Source organism: Cariama cristata, unplaced genomic scaffold, assembly GCF_000690535.1.
Source record: "Cariama cristata isolate BGI_N322 unplaced genomic scaffold, ASM69053v1 scaffold17084, whole genome shotgun sequence".
NCBI lineage: Eukaryota > Metazoa > Chordata > Aves > Cariamiformes > Cariamidae > Cariama > Cariama cristata.
This window is the reverse complement of record NW_009611425.1, coordinates 2,910-24,483: the sequence shown is the minus strand read 5'-3', so window position 1 is coordinate 24,483 and position 21,574 is coordinate 2,910. Positions and strand designations below refer to the sequence as shown.

Genomic DNA, 21,574 nt, shown 5'->3' with positions numbered 1-21,574 from the left:
TAATGCTTTCAAAAACATGTGATATTTTAATAGTAGAGAGCATGATCATAGTTACAAGTCCTTTTTTTAAATTATCTTTTCCTCTACTTAGTTGTATTCACTCAGTCAATTATGTTTTGGAGTTCCGTTTTTTTTGGGGGGTGCTTTGGATTTTTTGTTCCATTTTTTAACAAGTCTAAGAGAGAAACATTAAGTACTTGCTATAAGGACCTAACCTAAGTTTAAATCTAAGCCGTGTCATTGCATATTTTATATAAAACTAAAAAATATGTATTTCCTATTTTTGTCTACAGAAATAATATATTTGGTGTACAGAAATGTTCTCGAACTGAACTTTGGCTTTTATAATCAGTGTGCTGTCATTAAAATGAATTTGAGTGAACTCAAAACCTATCTTAACAGCTAATAGTGCTCCCAAAATGAAGTTTTGTCTTCATTTCACTCTCAATCCCACCACCTCAAGTATGGTTTGTTTTAAAAAGTCAGCTCTCTTTAGTATTCCCTGATAAGAGACAGGATTAATTTCATAAACTCTTGTCAAGTAGATAGATTTTTTTTTTTCAACTGCCTCTTGTTGTAGTGTGCTAGGATTAGATTACATTTCTTTTTAATTATTTTGAATTTTATTAATTTGAATTATTTTGCTTTGTAAATCCTGTAATTATTCCTGCCAGCCTGGAAGCAGAGGCTGTGCTGTAACTAGGAGGTCCAGCAACAATCAAAAAAACCTTTGGTACTTTCCACCTTCTTTATTTGAACCTTCGCTCTTCTCTCTCCCTGTCATCATTGACAATTGCTATCATACATCCATCTCTGCATCTTTAGGAAGGCTGCTGCAAGCATGCTCTGCTCTGCTTGTACTCTGGTCTTCTCTTATTGCATTGCTCATTCTTCCCTCTTCTGCCTCTGTTGCATAGTTCCATGTAAACAGCATTCAATTATGCTTACCAGCCTAGGTTTTTTTTATATATATGTTCCTGAAATTGTGTTTCTGAAAAACCTACTTTGATGACTGGGTTGGAGTAAGAGCAAGAACTGTTTTGTTAATGAGGTTTTCAACAATCTAATTTTAAAGCAAGTTATCTTAAGAAGTTCTTGAGCAAAGAGGAAAACAATAAGCAGTTGTTTAGCCATATGTATTAAGATTTTTGTTTAATCTTTACTTATTTTTTCCTCCTCTGCTTCAGGAAAGGGTCATTGTTGCCAGCTGATTGTTTACTGCCAATGTAATAATATGTGTAGGAACTGGGGAATTTTAAGTCTGAGTCGTCTGAACGCTTAGAATTTTGGTTTTCTACCTAACAGTAGATATCTAATACTTATAATTGAATATAAAGCTAGAAAATACACTTTACATTCTATAAAGGCTCAAAAGGAAGGAGAAGTAAAAAAACCTGAAGTTTGGGGGGTTTTTAGTAGCCTTTTATTTTTTCTTAAATTTTGTGACCTCTCTGTTATTAAGTCTGTGTTTTTTAATATTTTTTTTGAGTTCTGGTATTTTAAATCACTCCAGCTACAATAATACTCATTATTGGCCTACCAATATGATTCTCTTCATAGTGTAATATGCCATGTTGACTGTGAGGAAACAGAGAGGTAGCTTGTTTTTTTTCAGTCAGCACTCAAAACCATATACTTTTTAAAATTTTATTTTAACACCCTTGTTATGCATGTGTGCTTTTCCGCTTAGATGTCTCATATTCAGATGTCATTTTAAGCATTTCATAAAGATGCTTTTAAAAAAATTCACTGACAGTACCTGAAGCTCTACAGTCCTTTAGAATTTGCTGCCTACATTCAAAAGGCATTTTTTATATTTATTTTAAATATTGATAAGGTGTTTTGGAACTCAAAAAGACCAGCTCTTAGGGACTCAATAGCTTAGTTCACTTTTTTTAACTTAATCTAAAATTTCTCTCTTTTGGTTCTGGTAAAAAAAAAAATGTGTTCATGCTGAGTTTTTGAAATAATTGCTTTTTTCATGTTGAGAAATAACTTAGTTCAAGTACAGTTAAAAAAAAAGGTAAAATTCAGGAGAGAAGAAAACTGAATTCTACCTCTAAGTGTCAGATTTTTGGTAACTGAATCTTCTTTTTATGTTGAGATAGCAGATAATGGATATTTGTTAATAGATCACAAATATTTGAAATAATTATCAGGAATTGTTTTGAGAAGAGCTTGGTATATGTAAAGTATATATCTGATACTTAAATAAATAAACCTGCACATGATAAGTCTTGATGGCCTTCCATCTTTATGGTTATTTCAAACTTCTGTGTTTTGCAGTGTGATTTTTGTTTTCTTTTTCTAATGGAAATTCTTACAGGTTTTCTTAATTCACTCAGGAGGCAGCAGCTATAAAAGTGGAAATTCATTGACTCTCCATGCCTCTCAGCAAGAGATGGATCACACAGTAGGAGCTATCAGTTTAACCAGTGGCAAAGATGGAGTTGCAGGGTTTTTTTTTCTTCTCAGAGCCTTGCTAAGGGTTCACAGATTAAGTGCATCATGTTCTGTTTGTTGAATAAGCAGGCATCTTTGGGTTCAATCCATCAGGTTGGAAGGAGAGGAGAGAAGGAGCTCTGCTGTTCCCAGCTAGACTTGTGGCAGCTCTTTGCTCAGTGACTGTGACTGATGGAAAGGCTCAATTAAGATGTCAGAAGGAATAAAGATAAGGACTTCTGTATAATTTGGATTCAAAGCTACCCAATCCTAGCACCTCTGTCTGGTTTTCATGTTAGGTTATAATGTCAGCTTTGTGTGGAGCTGGTTTTATTTGTTTACAGTATGTACTTTTGAAAGCAGAAGATGAGCAGGAGAGAGCTTTTATATATGAAATAGTAGATATTGGTGGTTGTTCTCTCCAGAGTTGTTAGACCTATTTGTTGGTATATGTCAATCCAGCAAAATCCCTTAACAGACTCCATTTACAGTGATATTAATGTATTACTTTCAACAATTGCTGCTAAATAATATCCTCAAAAAGCAGTGCTTTAGCACTCCTTCCCACATGTGCTGGATGAGTATCTTAATTTACACTAAATTGTAAGACCCAACTTGCCACATTTGGTCTTGCTGTGATTTTTTTTTTTCTTTTTTTCCTTCAAGCTAAAATGAAAAGTTTCCCATATCTTTGGGATGCTGATTAATGGCCAAGGAGATTGATGGAGTGATTTTCAAACCACCTTTTGTGCCTTCTTAAGTTTATACGCAGATGAACATAGTGTGTTACCGTGGCTGAATATAATCATGGTCTAAGCTGTGATTCTGCATGATTTTAGCCCATTGTAGATGGAAATTGAAATGCATTAACTTAATTCACATTAGGAAAATGGCAGTGTGGATGTGTTCCAGTGTTACACTTCATGCTATTATTTAAAAGCTCTGGTCTGCTACCCTTCTCTGTCAGTACACCTATCCCTAACAAAAGTAGCCACGCATCTCCATGATCTAGCAAATAGTGGCTGTACGACAAGAAATGTTCCAGCAACAAAACACTGTGGTAAACATTGCCTTTGCCATCATGCATGATAAAATTTACTTCTGTCTGCTGTCTGTTTAAGTCTGAGTGTGTAATGGTGGCATGGCATCAAGTTCTGTGTGGAATGAAAAGAACATTTTAAATATGTAAACCAAATGTATCTGCATCCATATCTACTAATGGACAAGTACAGATACATGTACTTTCACTCTCCTACCTTGTTTGAATGGACTATAAAAAAAAAGTTTATTTTTGTTCATACTTGTTGGACCTGAAAATTAAAATGTGAATCTTGGAATACTTTCTCCACTCAGAAGCAAGAGACAGATACTTGAGAGACAGATGCTGTTAGAATGTAATCAAAGCAAACAAAATTAGGAATGCTGGATTCCTGTAACCCCTCCCTCAATACAATTCTACTTGGGAAATCAGCTGGTATGAAGCCAGGAGAAGCTGTTCCTATGCTGTTCCAATTTGATCAATCTCTATCTGGTGTGTGATTGCTCAGGAATTGTAACAGCATGTCATAATTCAAAATACTTTAAGCTGCTTTATTGCATTGAAAGAATGATGGCATCAGGATAATAACTTGTATCAAAACTTTTTCCTCTTTCGTGCGATTGTACTTTAATTCACACAACAAAAGAAAAAAACAACTATAGAAAATGGTGAGGGGTGTGTATGTGTATTTATAATCTATATACATCTCTCTCTTTTTCTGGGCAGGTTATGCACAGATAATAATCCCTGGGTGAAACTGGGGACTGTTATGCTACAGAGATGCCCACCTGAAGAAAAGGAGAACACAGGAAATGAAATTTTGAAAATCTGCCGTTCTTTCTATGAGACAAAGCACATGCTCCCTGTCGAGGTAAGTTTTTAACTTTGGGTGTCATGGATATGAGTCCTGTTTCAGGGTCCCGGCTACAGGAAAGATGTTGCCATATGTACTGGATCAAGTCCGATGGAGAGATCACAAGATGATTAGGGGTCTGGAGCACAATAAATGCAGAGAGGCTGAGAGAACTGGGTTCGTTTTGTCTTAGGAAGAGATGACCAAGTGAGATCATATTACTGCCTTTAAAAATGCAGATGAGGAGACATGTAGAGGAGATGGAGCCAGCCTCCTCTCAGAGATGCTCAGTGATAGGACAAGAGGCAACAGAGACAAGTTACATCATCAAAAAACCTCATTACGTACAAGGAAAATGTTTTTCACTATTACAGTGGTGAAACATTAAAATAGGTGGATACCTAGAAGAGACATGGAGTCTCTGTCCTTGGAGGTATTCAGAACTTGACTGGATCATGTCATGGGAAATTTGATCTTGTTGGACTTGCTTTAAGTGGAGGCTAGTTGAACTAACTAACTTTTAGAGGTCTGTTCCAGTACAGATCATTCTTTGACGTATTTGTAGAAAGGCTTTAATAGTGTATTGTTATTGAAGTCAGTGTGGCAAAAGCCACATTAATTAAATAATTAAGTATTAATTATGATTAATTAAATAATCAGTAATTTTCTCACTAATAAATGCATAAAGATTTAGCGAGGAATCGTTGAAAAATATGTTCGTGATTGGAAAAAACCTAATATACAAGCAATTGCTTTGTAATAATCATGCTGTTCTGTCTTCCTTAACTATGTATGCATACTTCAATACAAGCATCTCTTAAGTATAAAATTATTGAAGCATTTTGTACATAAACATTGTATATTAATGAAGACAGATTGGAGAAAAGCTTAGTAAACTTCACACAACTTCAGAATAGTCATGTGAATATTTTTAGTAGGCTGATTAATCCCTTATAATCATCTTCACACAATCACAGTCTGTTACAGAAAACAGCTGATGTTAAGACTACAAGCAGAAACAACACACTGTTTAAAATACAGACAGGCGGGGGTGTGTTTTTTTTAAATAGTCCAACAGACTGATTTGAGTCAAGTTCAGAATCTATGTAAAACATGATTCTAGAAGGTGTCAGTAAGCTGAAATGATAAATACATCCATTAATTTATTCATCTCACCAAAAATTTTTGGTGGAAGGCAGGTCTCTCTATCCCTGGGACTGGCATAATTACATGTAGCTTTTCTTTATAAGGTGTTCAGTGGTGCATCATAGCTCGTAAACTCATGATCTTATTCGTACATAGGAGTAGTCAAACTTTGTCTAAGTAGAATTTTCTGCCTCACCTCGGTGATCCAGAAAGACAAATCCCACTGAGGGACACTGTCATACAGCAGTCAGTTCACCAAGAGTTCTGCTCAAGAATGGGTCGTGATTTGCTCACTTCTCTTAATTGAGTAAACTTTTTCTTGAACTCCGTAACAAGTCCCTGTTTGCAGACAGTTTTGGTATTGGTTGGCAGCTTTGGTTGGAGATGCCTTCCTTTTTTAATCATGCAGGATGTTGGAAGAACCCTCCATGTAGCTGTGAATATACAGGTACAGTATGAAGATATTCTGGCCCTCGATCATAAAATAGCTTTACTGATGTAAAAATACCCCTTTTATGACTAGAATGCTGCTGTACAGCAACAGGAGTTGCACTAAAATGTGTAATTGCACAGTTACCTCCAAACACAGGCTGTATTGCTTAAGTATTGCTACTTGGGAAGAGGGGGAATGTCATGCATAAATTTAAGTAACTTCTTTGTATGCATGGCTATAATACTTAAATGCATAAATTAGAGAGTTGAGATCGCGTGGCTGAATAAGATGAAAATCTGATTACTGACAATTGACCTGTTTAGATGACTTCACATTTCAATAAATACACTGATTAAGAAGACAGACCTAGAATGATGGAATTCTTAAAACTGAGGGATCAATTTATCACCATGAATAACATTTGCCATTCTGAAGTCCAAAGGTTATGATGGAAAAAACATTCAACTTCAAGTCATGATGGTCTAGAAGTTATAAACACTGTTTCTTTGGATAGAACCAGGCAGATATCTCTCTCCCTTTATTCCACCTCCTGCTGGTCTTTCTATTTTTTTTACAGCCAAGTTCTTTTTTAAATGTCTTTTGGAGAGTTGCATAGCTTTAATCTTTGTGTATCTGTGTGTGTGTGTGTTTGGGTTTTTTAATTTATTTATGTTATTCAGTGGATAGATTTTTCTACTCCTCTTCATTGAAATAAGCATCATTTTATTTGATTGGAAGGCACATGTGTTTGAACTGTCTGACGTCTGCACTGCCTGATTAATCTCTTTAGAAAGGGGCAAATCCTTCTTCTCCCAGTAATTGTTAAAGTGTGACTCCTCTGAATATTCCGTGTTTTTCTATCAACCTATGGGTCATGTGTCAGTTAACATGAACACTTAAATGGGAGAATGCATCTAGTCTCTTATCTGTAATCACCCTGGGGTCCTAGTGGCCATAAGGTGCTTATCTCCTAGAATAATATAGCAGCCAGTTGGACTCCTTTTTTTCTATTTTTGTAGCTAGTTGTTCCTGGTTTTTATATACAAATTTGCTTTGAATGTTTTTCTTCATTCACAGTTGTCTCTGATCATTTTGTTCAGATAATTTTGAATTTAAATGCTGCCCTTTGGTCTGCTTTCAGCCTCTCCAGACACAATACTGTTCATACTCATTATCCAACCATTCAAGACATCCCTGAAAATACTGAATAATACTGGACCCAAAACAGACGCCTGTGAAATCTTGTTTATATGCCTCTCTGGTGTCACAGTGAACCATTGATAGCTGCATAACTAGATAGAAGACAAAAGTTTATCTTACAAAATTTTCAGCTAAATTGTGGTAATCTAGATGTTGAATTAGGGCTTCCCTTGTCCCTCTCACAGGTGACGTCATACCCCCTCTAAGCACATCCTCTCACTGCAGGCAGGCAGCCACTCAAACATGCTCGAGTGCTTATTGCAGAAAAGAAAGCCACTTGTGTTGCTCTGAGAAGTACTGTAGGTGGTGGTTTGCTTGCCTAGGGTTGGATTTCCAGTTCCTCTCCAGAGCAGCAGTGCAGTCATTTGTGGCAGAGATGCAAGGAGGTATTGTAGTCTTTGTACAGTCTTCAGTGCTTGGCAAGTTGTCCAGTCCTTTCCTGTGGAAAAAGGAATGGAGGACACTCCAAGGGTTCACAAGTTGGACTACACTATCCTACACCTTATTTCCCTGGTGCAGAGGACAGCGAGTGTTTCATGTGACATTTTCAAAGTCTTGCTGAAGTCAAAATATGCCATGACGATGGCCTTATTGCTAAGTACAGGACCTGTTGCAGGGTCCTGTGGGAAGATATTTCCATATAAATTTTTTTGTGTTTTGTTTTTCATTTTACATTTTGATGATTTTAATGAACTGGGAGTGTCTTACAGGTCTACAATATCTTTTCCCCTTGCATGCCTGCTTTCTTCTATGTCTGAAAGACTATATCTTTTTTCCAGTCTTTCCTAACCTGTCATGTTCTCAAGGGTGATGTCTCTTAACTTGTTTTATTATTTCTTTCAATGTTTTGGGGTGAATTTTTCAGCCTCAGAAACATATTTTTTTATTTTAGACTGAAGTTTCAGTGCTGAACTCTCACTCATTATAATTATCAACTGTTAGCTCTTCATTTGCCTGAGACATTTTAATAATAATTAAAGCAAAAAATATATTTAACACTTTGCTTTTCTTGGCTTTTTGTTATTGTTTTTTTTCATATCAGTATGTTATTAATCACGATGAAGTGTCATAAGGAAAACAGAGGCAGTGCAGTCTTACCTTGTAAGAGATACCAAATGAAGAAGAGTGGGTAAGAAGTACTCTTCTCTATAAACCACCAGCAAGACTGGCATTAAAATAAAACACCCTGTTAGTGTAGCGGCACTTCACGAGGACACTGAAAAATCAGGGGCAAAAGAGAGAACCTGCAAAAATTAGTGAATGGATGAAAATACCTTGAAGTGAAAGACTGAAGGAGTGGAGTGTATTATCTTATCAGAGATCAAGAGGTGATTAATTGTATTCTGCAGATATTTTTAGATGGAACACAAGCTAATAAAAGTTTCTCTTGATTTACAAAGAAAGGCTTAACAAGAACCAATTGAGTTGAATTTGTACCATTTCAAATTTTAGCATGAGGCATGATATTTTGACAGTAAGTAAATTATTTGTTGGAATGTATATTTCTCCTTCAAGAGAGGTGATGGATTCTCTATACTCAAACATTTTTGTAGGTAAGACTGGATATGTTTGCTAGATGTGTTTATCATCAGGCACAAAGTTTCTCAAGTCATCTGACTGGTACCTACCTGAAATCTAATGACCTTTGGCTTCAAAATCTGGTATTGTAAGATAGACATTAATTCGATAGCTAAGCCTGTGTTTTCTTATGTGGAGACCTTTATGCCTCTGTGTTGAGCAAGGCAGATTGTGTTAGAACATTTCCTATTAGAATGTGTAACTAGTACTAGAGTATAATTATGAAGTACCTAAGAAGAAAACAAAATGCTATCATATCATCCAAGTAAATGTTCCTGCTTTGAAAATAGCAATGATAGTATCTGTATTATTGCATTTGCTTGTTGAGAGATTTAATTTTTCTTTATTTTAAAGCAGCTCACTGAGACAGCAAACTCTGATGCATCATCTGCATCTCTTCTCTCTCTGCCTTGTTGATTTGGAAATGTACAGTGCCTAGTTACATTTTACAGGTTGCTTAGTTTACTTTTCTTCCTCCCACAACCCCAAAATATGATTTCAGGCTCTTTTAGAGAGCTTTTTTTATAGTTGTGTGTTATTTCTTATGGCACTGCTTCTCCAGTTAGTTTTGAGAGGATTTAAGACAGAAAAAGTTACCAAGCATGGTAAAATTGCTGTTTTGTTCATGTTATGTATCGTATGACTCTCAGAATTTATTTTTCTGAACATAAGTTGCATTTACTGCTGTGGATACACATTTTCAAGAAAAGGAGACATGTGAGTGAATCTCTAACTGCCTTCAGCAAGTTTGCTGGAATGGCAGGGATACTGCTCAAAAGAAATACAATGGAATACAATACAATTTCTTGAAATACAAAAAATGCAGGAACAAAGAAGTTTAATAAGCATATGACTGATCAGACAAAGCTTAATGTATTTAATCTTCTTATTCCTTGATCCTGTATCATATCCTTCACTGAAAACATCAACAATCAGTAGCAGTACAGAATATAAGTTTAAGGGAACAAGTCTGGGTAAGAGAACAAGCCTTGCCTCAGTGACTCAGAGCTCAGTGTGATAGTATATATCCTTCTAGGCAGTGTTTCTTGAAGGTATAAATTTAGAAGAGACTGAGCAACATGCAGCCAGAGAACACCTTGTGCCAAACAAGGCCAGGTGTCTCTGCAGTACATAACAGTTGGAGCATTTAACATTTCTTTTTCAAATAATTTTTAGGCTTTTAGGTTCACAGCTACTAAAACCATGCTGCTAAGAGTGTGGTTGCATCTTGGTCATCAAATGTAAAAAATACATGACTTGCATTCTCTCAGCTTAATATTTATCTCATGAGCTCCTTGGAATGAAACAAAGAGCACCTCTTAAGAGTTGGATACCATTTTCAAGGTGACTGTCATATAATATCCAGAGCACTTAGTGTACGTTGTCCTGGAACATGGTGCATCTCTGATGGGCCTCATTGGGAAGTAGTTGTTAGAAATGACCCAAATTCTTGGAAATGACGAAAAAGGAAAGTGAAGTTATAATATGATTTATAACATAATTTGTTAGTTGAAATACTTTTTGATGTATAAATGAATAAATTGATGCAGTGTTGAGGGAAAAAATCCCCACAAGTTACATACAAGATGTTTTGTTTGTGTGTTTTAACTAAAGGCCAAGGTAAAGATTTGGAAATGCACAGTAGGTTTGTTGGGGGTTTGGGGGTTTTTGTTTGGTTTTAGTTGTTTTTAAGATATTTCTCTGGCCAGTTTCTTCTCGCAGAAGATCTATGATGCTAAATTTGTACTATATTGTAAAATATGATAAATTAGATGAATGAGGGAAAGTTAAATTGCTAAACTTTAATTGCATATAAAAAAATTGTATAAAATTTGGAAAGATTTTGCAACAGAACTTTATGATGTTGAACTCTGGTATGTACTGTTATTTCCTCTTTATTTTGTTCCACTTTTATGACTGCATAATTGAGTTACAGAAGTGTCACAGGCGTCTGTTAAGTTTCTTCCTGTGCTTTGCAGTATTTCAGTAAGCAGAAATATATTAGTCCCACAGAGAGCTGTGATTGCTCTGTTGTTCTTTCAGTAAAACTCTAGGTTGTAATGGTGATTCAGTACCTGCCTTGTCTTAATATAACAAATCTTGTACTTATAACCCTGTATTTTTCTGAACTTTTCCTTTCAAGTTTCTTAAGAGTTATTTCCAACAGGGAGTTCATTTGTTGTGAAAGTTTGGGTTTCATTTTGTGTTTGACATAGAATTTTCATAAATTTTAGTCTGAATGATCATGTTAGTATCTCCAGAGATCTCACCGAATGAGTTTACTTTTATTTTCAGTGTATAAAGGAATTATGTTTGCTGCTGCTTAACCAGTCCCTCCTGCTGCCATCCCTGAAACTGCTGGTAGAAAGCAAAGATCAAGATCTTCATGCTGTGGCACTGGAGCAGATAACAGCTCTTGCTAAGGTATGAGCAGTTGAATTAACCACCTTTCAGAGTTTGAGGTAATAAATGAGTTCTTTTATCTTCATATAGTAAGCGGAGACTATTGAGACCATTATCATTATTAAGATTTTCCACAGCTATTGTGTCCACAGTGAGCAGTAACACAGGGCTAGTAAGATCTTTTATATATGCTTGAGGTGATTAAAACTCATAGCACTTTCTTTAAATTATCTAGCATGCTATTTTAAGTCAGTGTGGTGGAACAGAAACTATTCTGTTATATAAAGTCGATTTTTATCACTGTGTTCATATTCTAGCACTTCGGAGGATTTTAAAGTGATAATAGTACATCAGATGAGTTAGCTTGTTTCTGACAAACTTGGCAGTCTGTTTATATACATGTGGAGAGCTGTTACATCACTGGTTTTGTTGTAGAAAGGTTAAAATGCAAGATGGTATGTTTGGGGACTTTCATGCAATTCCAAACAGGTTTTATTCAATACTACAGCAAAGTTTCTGGAGGAAAAACTTAAATACTGTCTTTTTTTCTTTGAACAGGAACTGAAAGACATTACTGTATATTTTTCAATTGTTATGTAAGGTTATATTACTCTCTTTTTCCTGTGTATTTGCTTTTCAGTTAAGAAGGAACACATAAAATGATGAAAGCTAGTCTCCTAGACAGAAGCTTTATATTAGCTTTTGTCTCTTTTTTTCTGAAAACTGAGCTGGGTTTAAAACTTCTTGAAGCTCTTAATTGAATGTCTGCATGTAGAACCTGACTTTCTTGATTTTGTTAGCTATGGTCTACAATCTAGCACTCTACCACAGAAGAGAAGGGAAGTATTGTCTCAGACCTTTATATGAAAGGTAATGGCTTTCCTGTCTGGCTGAATTAACTGCATTGACTGTTTCCAGGATTACAATATTTAGATAGGAAAACCTTATCTCTAATATTTCCCAATTCTGCACCATATCTTAGGGAGCTCTTGGTGGCATATTAGAATATAAAATAATATGCAACTTCAAAATAAAATTGCCCATATGGAAACAGAAATGGAACTGTGTATATGTTTTTAAAATAAGCATCCTGAAAACACAGAAGCTTAAAAAATGTGATTTGTAGGAATTCAGATTGAAATTATAACTCTTTTCTGAGACACACAATGTAGGCAAACATTCCCCCATTTCTGCAGGAGCCTTCTAGGGCAGGCCCTCTGCTCTAGTTATATTAATTTCCACAAATTTTTTAGATTCCTTGGTTACAGCAAATGGTGAAATCCTATCCCTTTCACACCATCCTCTGTTCCCTAGGAAAGATATTCTGCATCCTCCTCTTTCCAGGATTCTCTCTTAAGTCTCTCCTCCTCACTCAGTCCTGCTCATGTGCTGTCTCTTTCCTTCTTATGCTGCACATTGTATTCCAGCAGCTTTCTCTTTTTGCCTCCATTGGATAGCTGGAGAAAGGACTTACCTCCTTTCCAGAACACAGCAGTGAAGACCAGTCAGAGAAGCAGTAGATCTGGAAGCATAGACTTCATCTTAGATGTTGCTAATTTTCCTTCAAAAGGACTTGGTTACCAAAATGGATGAAGCACCAGCTTTTTTTAACCTGCTCTCCATGAACATTTAAAACAGTAGCACAGAAGGTGGCAGGGCATATTATGTGTAATACACATCTGCTTGTATCAAAATTCCAATACCATAGCTAGATTCCAGTATGAATTTAGAGTATTTCCTAGTTGAGTTTGGCATTCTAAGCAAAGAAGCACACATTTTTATGAAGGTGTTCCTATTTCCTTTTCTTTATACAAATAAACCACAAATTTTCTGAATTTTCCGCAAAACATAATTTTATAAATATTAACCAATAGTAGATTATCTTCAGTATATTGATAGTTTTCTTTTACCACCAGCAATTTTAGATTTTATGTCTGCAAAGCAAGGCTTTTTTGTAACTGTTTTTAAACAAGGTGGCCTCATTGAAAAACGAGCGGGGATCTGATACATGCATGCACTTTCTCATCTATATGTTTCTGTTAACCTTTTAAAATTACCTTTTTTGTTAACAGATTAAAGCTGCTGTGTAAGTGACTAGCTCTGAAGCTTGCCAGCATTTTTTTTCTGAGTACATTTTATTTAGCTATTTTTAAAGCATAATGCTGTGCAGTAGCACTTTCTGAATGGTTACTAATTGTATTGCTGTTTTAACTGGCCTTTTCTTTCTAGTGTGCTATGGCTTTCAATTTTCTACACTCTAGGTTGATTACATTATATTGTAGTTTTAGGGTCAGGAACCATATTATCTTCTTACTAATATAAAGCCCTTTGTACACCTGTGCATGCCTAAAATAATATTATTTTGGGCCTTCTTATGCAGGAGGCAGCTTCATAAGCTGTTTCTAATTTTTCCTTTTAAATTAGGTATTAATTTGAGCACATAGTTCTGCAAGAGTGCTGGATAACCTAGAATTTTCAAAGCATTTAGCTTTGGTCTAATGTTTCATCTCAAATCAATGAAAATTTAACTATTGACTTCGTTACATCAGGCATAGAGCTTAGCCAGTACCTTGAATGTGACATTCCGCTGCCAGTGTTAGAAAAGCAACTAGTACAGAAGAATGCCATGCTAAATTTAAAAGCTATTCTGATACTGTTTAGAAAAGTATCTCTTACTCCTTGTTTTATATGCATTCCTGATGATTACATTAGTTGATGTTGTACTAAAAGTGTGTATATTGCTTGGCTATGTCAACGTTGTTTATTCGGTATAATTTTGTATGCATACTTTTTGCCTTTTAAAAACAGTATTTGGACTGTTAATGCTTTTTGTAGAATTCTTAATGAATTTTTCATAGGAAGCCCATTTCTGCTTACATTAAACAGGAAAAGGACAAGTAACATCTGGCAAGGGGAAATCATAGCTATTGATTCCCTGACATAGTGCTAACACAGCTCACAAACATGGCTGTGAGAAAAATACGACACTTGCTTGCTGATACAATGTATTAGTTAGCCATTTGTTGTATGTTGCTGACAGCTTTATGGATGTTTACAGTTAAAGATGATGCTGAAGTGCTGATACTAGGAACTGTATAGCTTTTGCCTGTAATAAAACAACCAAGATTTTGTGTAAGCTTTTGTGAAATTGCAGGCCTTTCTTTTTATTGTGTATCTTTTTATAAACTGCCGCTTGTCTTTTTTTGGATAATAGAAATAATTATTCTTCCTGTGTTGCATGGTGTGTGTAAATAATTTTAAAAATCCGTTTACTTAAATAAGCTTACTACTGCCAATCACCCTCACAGTTTGCCCTTAAGAGTCAGATTGCTTTTGAGAAGTTTCAATGTAGTCTGTTCACTTGGTTATCTTTCAAAGATTAAGACTGATTTTTATACTTCTGACAGGGCGCATAAGTCTTCTATTACCTGTTGGTAGTTACACTGTTAAAACAGCTAACAAATGGGAGTGAATATATACAGTGGAAATACTTCTTAAGTCAAGGCTTTAATAGAAACTAGAACTAGAAAATGTTTTTAGTTTATCTAAAATAATAACTTAGGTCTGTTTGCATACTATACTTTCAATGAAGTACTGAGACTACCTTGCAACATGATTTATTGAATAATAAAGTATGAAAAATTACAATGTATGAAATAATGGAATTTCCAGTGTTCTCCAGTGTCTTATGCCATTTATGGCTACTCACTTGATGTGGCTTACCTTTTAAAAGAAATCTTGTGGAACTATGTGTATATAAGCTAACGGTGATTATGGTAAAATACTTTTCTCTAGTTTATTTTTCTAGGGTTTTTTTATATCTTTCTGTTTTCTTCTTCCCTTATTTATTTGTCCTATAGCTATAGACTCCAATAAGGAATAAAATGAAAAGCTTTTTTACCTCCAGTAGTAGTGAAGAGCTAATACTCTGGGAAATAGCAGGTTCAGTTCTTTTCTGCTATTACGTCATCAGCAGCTCTTATCTTTCCATTAGTATCCATATTTCATAATGGATAAATTTTATAAAGCATAAGTTATGGATGAAATATTGCTTATTGCTAATATCAGAACCTCTAGACACCTGCACAAACAATGCTAACAGGGAATTGTCCAGATCCTGACTTGCCCCTTAGGCAAAAGATAACTCCTGACCTGCTCTTGCTTATCTGAAATTCTCACTACAGGAGAGATTATTTTTTTTCAGATATGCTGCATCACAGCAAGTATAGGTACAATGTCCATGTAGGCTGTATTAGCAACCAGAAAAAATACTGCATGCTGATCTAAGGTGTGTCCTTGGTCTTGGGGAGTAGATTCACAAGATTCTTGCATTCATGGTTGCATGAATTTGTGGAGGCCTCAGTGATTTATCAGTAAAGCCTTCTAGATGTCTCAAGTTTTTTTTTTTGGAAGAGGTGCCACCTGTGGCAAAGCTGATCTTCACCCACCTATTTCACACATAGACTTTCTTAAAACTTGCAGGCTCCCTCTCTCTGCATGCCGAGGGGGCCTGCTACCTTGGGAGATCTGAGCACCTCAAGCCTGAGCCCGTTTGCAGTTCACGATATTAGTGTGCTGATAGCAAAGGCTCAGGCAGGCATGCCCTTACTAACTATGCACTGACAGCACCGAGTTCAGCATAAGACACAAACTGCCGTTCTGGTTCAGAAATACAGCAATCAGCATAGAGGTGAATACAGGTTGTACAGGGAAACAACTGGAATCCCCTGCCCTCTCTAAGGGCAGCACTTCATAGTCTGGGATAAGACTTCTCTGAAGATGTGCAGAAAGAGTTTAGGACTTGTGGAACGTGCAAGTGGCTCCTCACTTCTGTTGATAGAAACCTTGCTGAGACATGGTTTTCCATCTGTAGATGCAGATCCATTTATAAATTCTGCATTAAAGAGACATTTGATAAAATGCACAAGCCCCGTTTGAAGCAGAGTGCAGTAGCACTGCTTCAGTGGAAAAGAGTGCATCTGTTGCAATTCTGTCTCTATGCTCTCTCACTTTCTACATGAGTATGGATGTCTCTAGCAGGGAAAGGTATTGATCATCACAGTCTAAAGTAGTGAGCTAGTCATCAGAGATACCACTTGAATGCCTACCTCTTGAAAATAGATTTCAGCCAATACTTAAATAGGTATGTAAGTCAAGGAAAAAAAAGTCAGGAGTTCCTCTCCTTACTGTAATTATCCCCATTAGTTCTTTTACTTGTACACGTGCACACTGTGTGGGCACCACGCTAAATCTGCACTGTCAAATCCTACTGAAGGAGAGATGGATATGAAAAAGCAAAGCTGCTGCTCCCATTTAAGCCTTCCAGAAGTAACAGATTTTACACTAATGAAGCATTTAGCACCCTTAACATGGAATTCTAGATAGGCATAATGATTTTTCTCTGTAATATGTACTCTTAGTTTGTCATTATTGTGGTTTATAGTTTATTCACATGTTCACACAATATGGAAAGTGTTTGTGTGTTGATTTCTCCAGAAGATACCTGCACCTCTGAGACTTGCTTAAACTGCAGTCAGCTGCATCCCATGTCACTGGAACAGTGTTTCTGGGATCAACGATAAACTTTGCTGGAACCAGTGTTTCAAGGTTTAGTTAGGATCTTGGGATAGTAAGGGCTCTGCATATGCAGGCAGATTGGAAGTAACTCACTAATAAGATCTTCTAGTTATTTTCAGCTGTATGTATTTGCTAACTAACTGCCAGTGGTTTTCTTTCTTAGTTTTGTCCAGTAAACTTGGATGGACTTTTACATCCTGCAGTATCATTTACCAAAGAGTTCAACAGTGTAAAAAGTCATCAATTTTTTTTTATTTACACTGAATCTAATCCTACTAATTTCAATGCTTTCTACTTCTTTTTTTTTTTAAAGAGAGAATGTGGTTAATGTATCTCTGTATACTCTAGTGATGTTGCTATCTGCTCTATACCCTCTAAGCTGCCTCTTTTCTAGATTGGCGAGTCCTAGTTTTGCTGAGTCATTTCTTGCACATACACCATACTATACTCTCTGTAGTGTATTTTTACTTTTAATATATGCTGTGTATGTTTACTTTTTGTATTGTTTTAGTAATTTTTTGCTTTAATTCTTGTTCTAAATCAAAATTAATTTTAAATACATGTAGTCTTAAGCATTGCTGCTCAGTGTATAAGCTATCTTAATTAAGGCTTTTAAATATACATTAATTCATTGACAATCTATATAGGTGCTGGTAAGGAATTTCGGTGTGGCATTTGTTTCTAATTAAACTAATGACTGAGTGTCTCTTCATATGCAACTGATACTCAAAACGTTGACATGAGCTGGAGTTGCAAAACTGGTAAATAGTTAATCTAGCTTTCTCAGCTGCCTGTTTTTATACAGATTTCTCATTAAACCTTGGCATCTGACATCTCTCCAAGGTTAAACCTGTCAGACTCTGCTTAGATTTACCAAAGAGTTGCAGAATAGACAGTGGCCTTAGCTGCGTGAAATACGTTCACAGTGTCTGGTTGCCATCTTGTGTCTCCATCCACTTGCCTGGAGACAATTACATTACAAAGGTTTCCTCTTTCTGACCAAGTCTTCAGACAGCCTTGAAGTCAGAAAGTGGGAAATGTTAATCAATTTAAACCTACTGGACTATTTGAGCTTAAGGGTGAGCCGTCAGACACAACCAAGAGCCTTTCGTGTGCTCTTTTGTTATGTGTAAAGACACAATGATCTCATTTATATGTGAGTACAGACAGGTTGCTCTGCTTCTGTGTTGCATGTGGACACCTTCATCCCCATAGTATAGCTCAGATGTTTAATGGTTTTATGCTAGAAAAGGTCTTTTACTTTCAGACTTTTCTCTCTCCAATTTGTAGGTTTTTGGCATGTGAAATCACACTTATCTATAGGACTTTTCATTAACTGAATAGTAACCTAAAAAACTTATATCAAACCTTGCATCTGCTGTTAATGCCATTACTGTAATTACTGTTTGCATTTTATGTTCATAAAATCAAACACTGAAGCCTTGTGTAAAGTTGCATCCTACATACAGGTCAAGAATAGAGCACACAGAGCTCAGAGGTGGGGCAGAATATCCCTCCAACCTCCCATTTCAGAAAAGATGAGAGCTGTTTGGATAATCGCTTAGTTTGCTGTGTGGTATGCTACAAGATGCCAACAGTAGAAATTTTATTAAATTATCAACCTGTCTTTAACAGGAAAACATGTCAGTAATTAAGATATGACAACTAGAGGAATTATTAAATAATTAAAGACTTAAAGATTAGACAGCTTGAAGACGGGATATCCTGACGGTTCTTAGAATTGCTCTGTAAACTGGACCTAGAACTGCTATGCACTGTTGCGTTAGCTTTGTAATTCGTAAGTGTGAAAATATTGAAGACTTGGAGGAAATCAAGTTTATTTTAAAAATTTAAATGGAAAGAAAAACACAAATATCTAAATGAAGTAATGGAAGAAGTACCATGAGGGTGAAACAGCAAAATCTCTTCCTGCTTAACATGATAAAGACATTCTGTTTTTCTGGAAAGCTTCTGAAGTTCCAAAGAAAATTAAAATAGTACATTGAAAGTAATGATCATGTGTTATTAATGGTAAATTGAAGGTCATAAAAAGAGGTGTAACAGCTTTTCGTGCTACAATATTTCATGTTTTTTCTTTTTCCTTTTTAAATTATATTTTATGTTGTGTAGTGTGCATATTTTCCAAAATACAGCAACAAATTATTCTATTTCTATTGCTTATTACATATATGCTTTCAGTCATCATGCTGACTTTTCAGCTCTTTCACAGAAGCAAAACTTATATTCATTAGTCTAAAACTATTTAGATACAATGAAGATCTTTCTTCTAAAAGAATTTGTTGTTACTTCAAAGGAAGTTCTTTCTCCTGAAGGCTACTTGCAGATTTCTTGTCCACTTCAATGCAAGGAGCTACCTGGTAGTTCCTCATGAACTTTCTGTGTTCTTCTACATATAAACATAATATTAATTCCTCCAAATAAGATGCCAAGCCTTGGGAGTCTTGAAATTCTCTGCATAGGCAACATTCACAGACTCAACCAGATTTTCCAGAGTTTCAGCACTCACAGCAAGGATGAAATTTTCAGAAGAATGCACTCATATTTTAAAAGATTTGGAGCACAGAGCTACTACCTCTGTGAGACACTCTGGATGCCTCAGAAAAATGTGGTTACTTGATACATGAGAGCAGATATTCTCTTGAAAATCTTGTCTATAGCTTTACAAATAACACTCTAGAATATTTTAAATTCTTTAAATTTCAGTTAATTTTGCCATGTCTTTCCTGGGTTCCTTGAAATACAGTGTTGTTTTAATCAGCATAGGTGACTTACCACCTCAGGAAGTGCAGAACAAATTCATATAACCAAAAAAAGGACCAAAAGAGGGGTAGACAATAGGCAGTTTTCAATGACTGCATCCTATCAAGTTACAAATAAACTAATCAAATTATGCTATATTTACAAAAAAACCTCTCAGTTTAAAAAAAAAATAATCTTCTGGTTCACCTCCATTTCATTTTCAGTAAAAATGATGTATTGTCTTATATGGTTGATATCAGGGTACCAGCAAGTAATAAAGACCTTGTGCTCCAGTGATGTGATACCCTTGAAGACCAATTCAACTGCTACACAGGACCACAGGATGTGACTACTGTATACTGAGAGATTTGGCACTGGCACTTGACAGTTTAGATTAAAAATTTTTTAATTTCATTAGCATCACAAAACTTTTAACCCTGATTCTTTTCAGGACAGCATTTAAAGTTTCCTTGTCTCTCTGTTTTAGTTCAAGTTAAAACAGTGCAGAGCTTTGCTTCCTGATGTTCATGTGCAGTGGGTTGCATCCACCCCTTGCCCCACCATTGTCACCACGAGCACACTGCCACAGGCACTTCTTGCTTATAATCCAATTCTCTGTCCCATGAAGTTTCCACACTCCTTTCTTAGTAACATGTAGCAGTGTCAATTTGCAGTTGTGATGTGGTTTTTAAATTTTTTTTCCAGAAAGATTGAACAGAAATATGATCTAGTAGTCCTGAAAACCAAATGTACTCAATAAAAAAATCTTACCAACTCAGACACATACACTGTGAGAGATCATGCACAGCATTTAACATGGATGATCTACTGTAGGCCACTACTCTCTCCAGTTTCCCTATAGAGGTAGTCAAATGAGAAACAGGATCTTCAAAACATAAACCAGGAAAAGTACGTAATTTTCTCTTTAAAGCATCATATTAATATGTGGAATGTGACATATTGTATTAATATAAAGTGACCAAAATTTAATGTACTCTGCTCTAACCTTCCTCAGGATGGCATGCTTGATATGGATGTAAATGGTGTGGTCTGTTCTGCATTGGGGCTGAGAACCCATGAAAAGTCTATAAAGCTGTTCATGTAATCTTAGCCAGGTTGATAAGCATCCTCATTCCTTAACTTCGTGCAGGTCAAACATTTATATTAATGTAATAGAGACTGTTAGAGATGTACCTTTAAATATAGTGACTTATGCAAGGTATGTATCCCTGTTGTTAATCCATATAGAATACTCATCTCACTTTCAAGGTCACACTGTGCAGTTAGAACAGTCATGACATGTTCTGGTTGATGGATATATCTGGTAATTAATTTTTAGTTACTTTGGATTTTTCTTCTTCATAGGTTGATGATTCCAGTTGTGATGCTGAAATCCTTTCCTTGCTCCTCAATGCCAAGTTAGTGGTGAAGTGCGTATCTACTGCCTTCTATCCTCGCCTTATTGACCACTTACTGGCTAACCAGCGAGAGGGAGGCTGGGATGTAGAGGAAATAGCAAAACAACTGAAAGAAGCAGGGTTCAACGCAGAGGCCGGGTCACTCTTGCTGTCTCATCGAGGGACTCATCCTGCACTCAGGACTTTTTCTACTGCCCTCCAGGCTATTCAGCATTGGATCTGAAAATGTTGTATTTATGCATTTGTCTGCCTTTTTGCTGAAGATCTTACACAAAAGGGAGAAATTGTTGTTCTAATGAAGTAACAAAGTTATTACCTACATTTTGCAGAAGATACAGACAGCACACTTACAGTGAATTCCCATATGCTTCTAATCATTAAAAAAAATTATTGGTGTGAATTGTATCGTTCTGTTATATGAGTAGCAAAGCATTGAATCTGATAATCCTTTACAGATTAGAGAAAAGTGTTAAATGATTATACTCTGTGACCTGTAAATGAAACATTAGTAAGCTGGCAGGTTATATATACAATTTGTCTTCATTTCTGTAAGTAATTTACTCTTGTCATAATGTAAAACTAATGTAAAAATATAAAGATATATAGAACAAAAAAAGAAATCCCAATGAAGAGTAATTTGTGAGAATTTCAAAACTTTAAAATTTGGTATTGTGCAATGTTGTTATCACAGCTTTTGTTTGCAATAAATAAAATATTTTACATTA

The 21,574-nt window shown here is 35.7% G+C and overlaps 1 protein-coding gene across 1 annotated transcript in view; it reads left to right on the top strand.

Moving 5' to 3' along the window:
* Window positions 1-21,292, top strand: part of LOC104160191 (neuroblastoma-amplified sequence-like) — a 22,704-nt gene extending 1,412 nt beyond the window's left edge. The window contains exons 2-4 of the mRNA XM_009698261.1: window positions 4,208-4,352; window positions 10,987-11,115; window positions 20,797-21,292. Coding sequence (XP_009696563.1) covers window positions 4,208-4,352; window positions 10,987-11,115; window positions 20,797-21,072 — 550 coding nt within the window. The 3' untranslated portion in view covers window positions 21,073-21,292. The remainder of the gene's footprint in view (window positions 1-4,207; window positions 4,353-10,986; window positions 11,116-20,796) is intronic.
* Window positions 21,293-21,574: the final 282 nt, after the last annotated feature.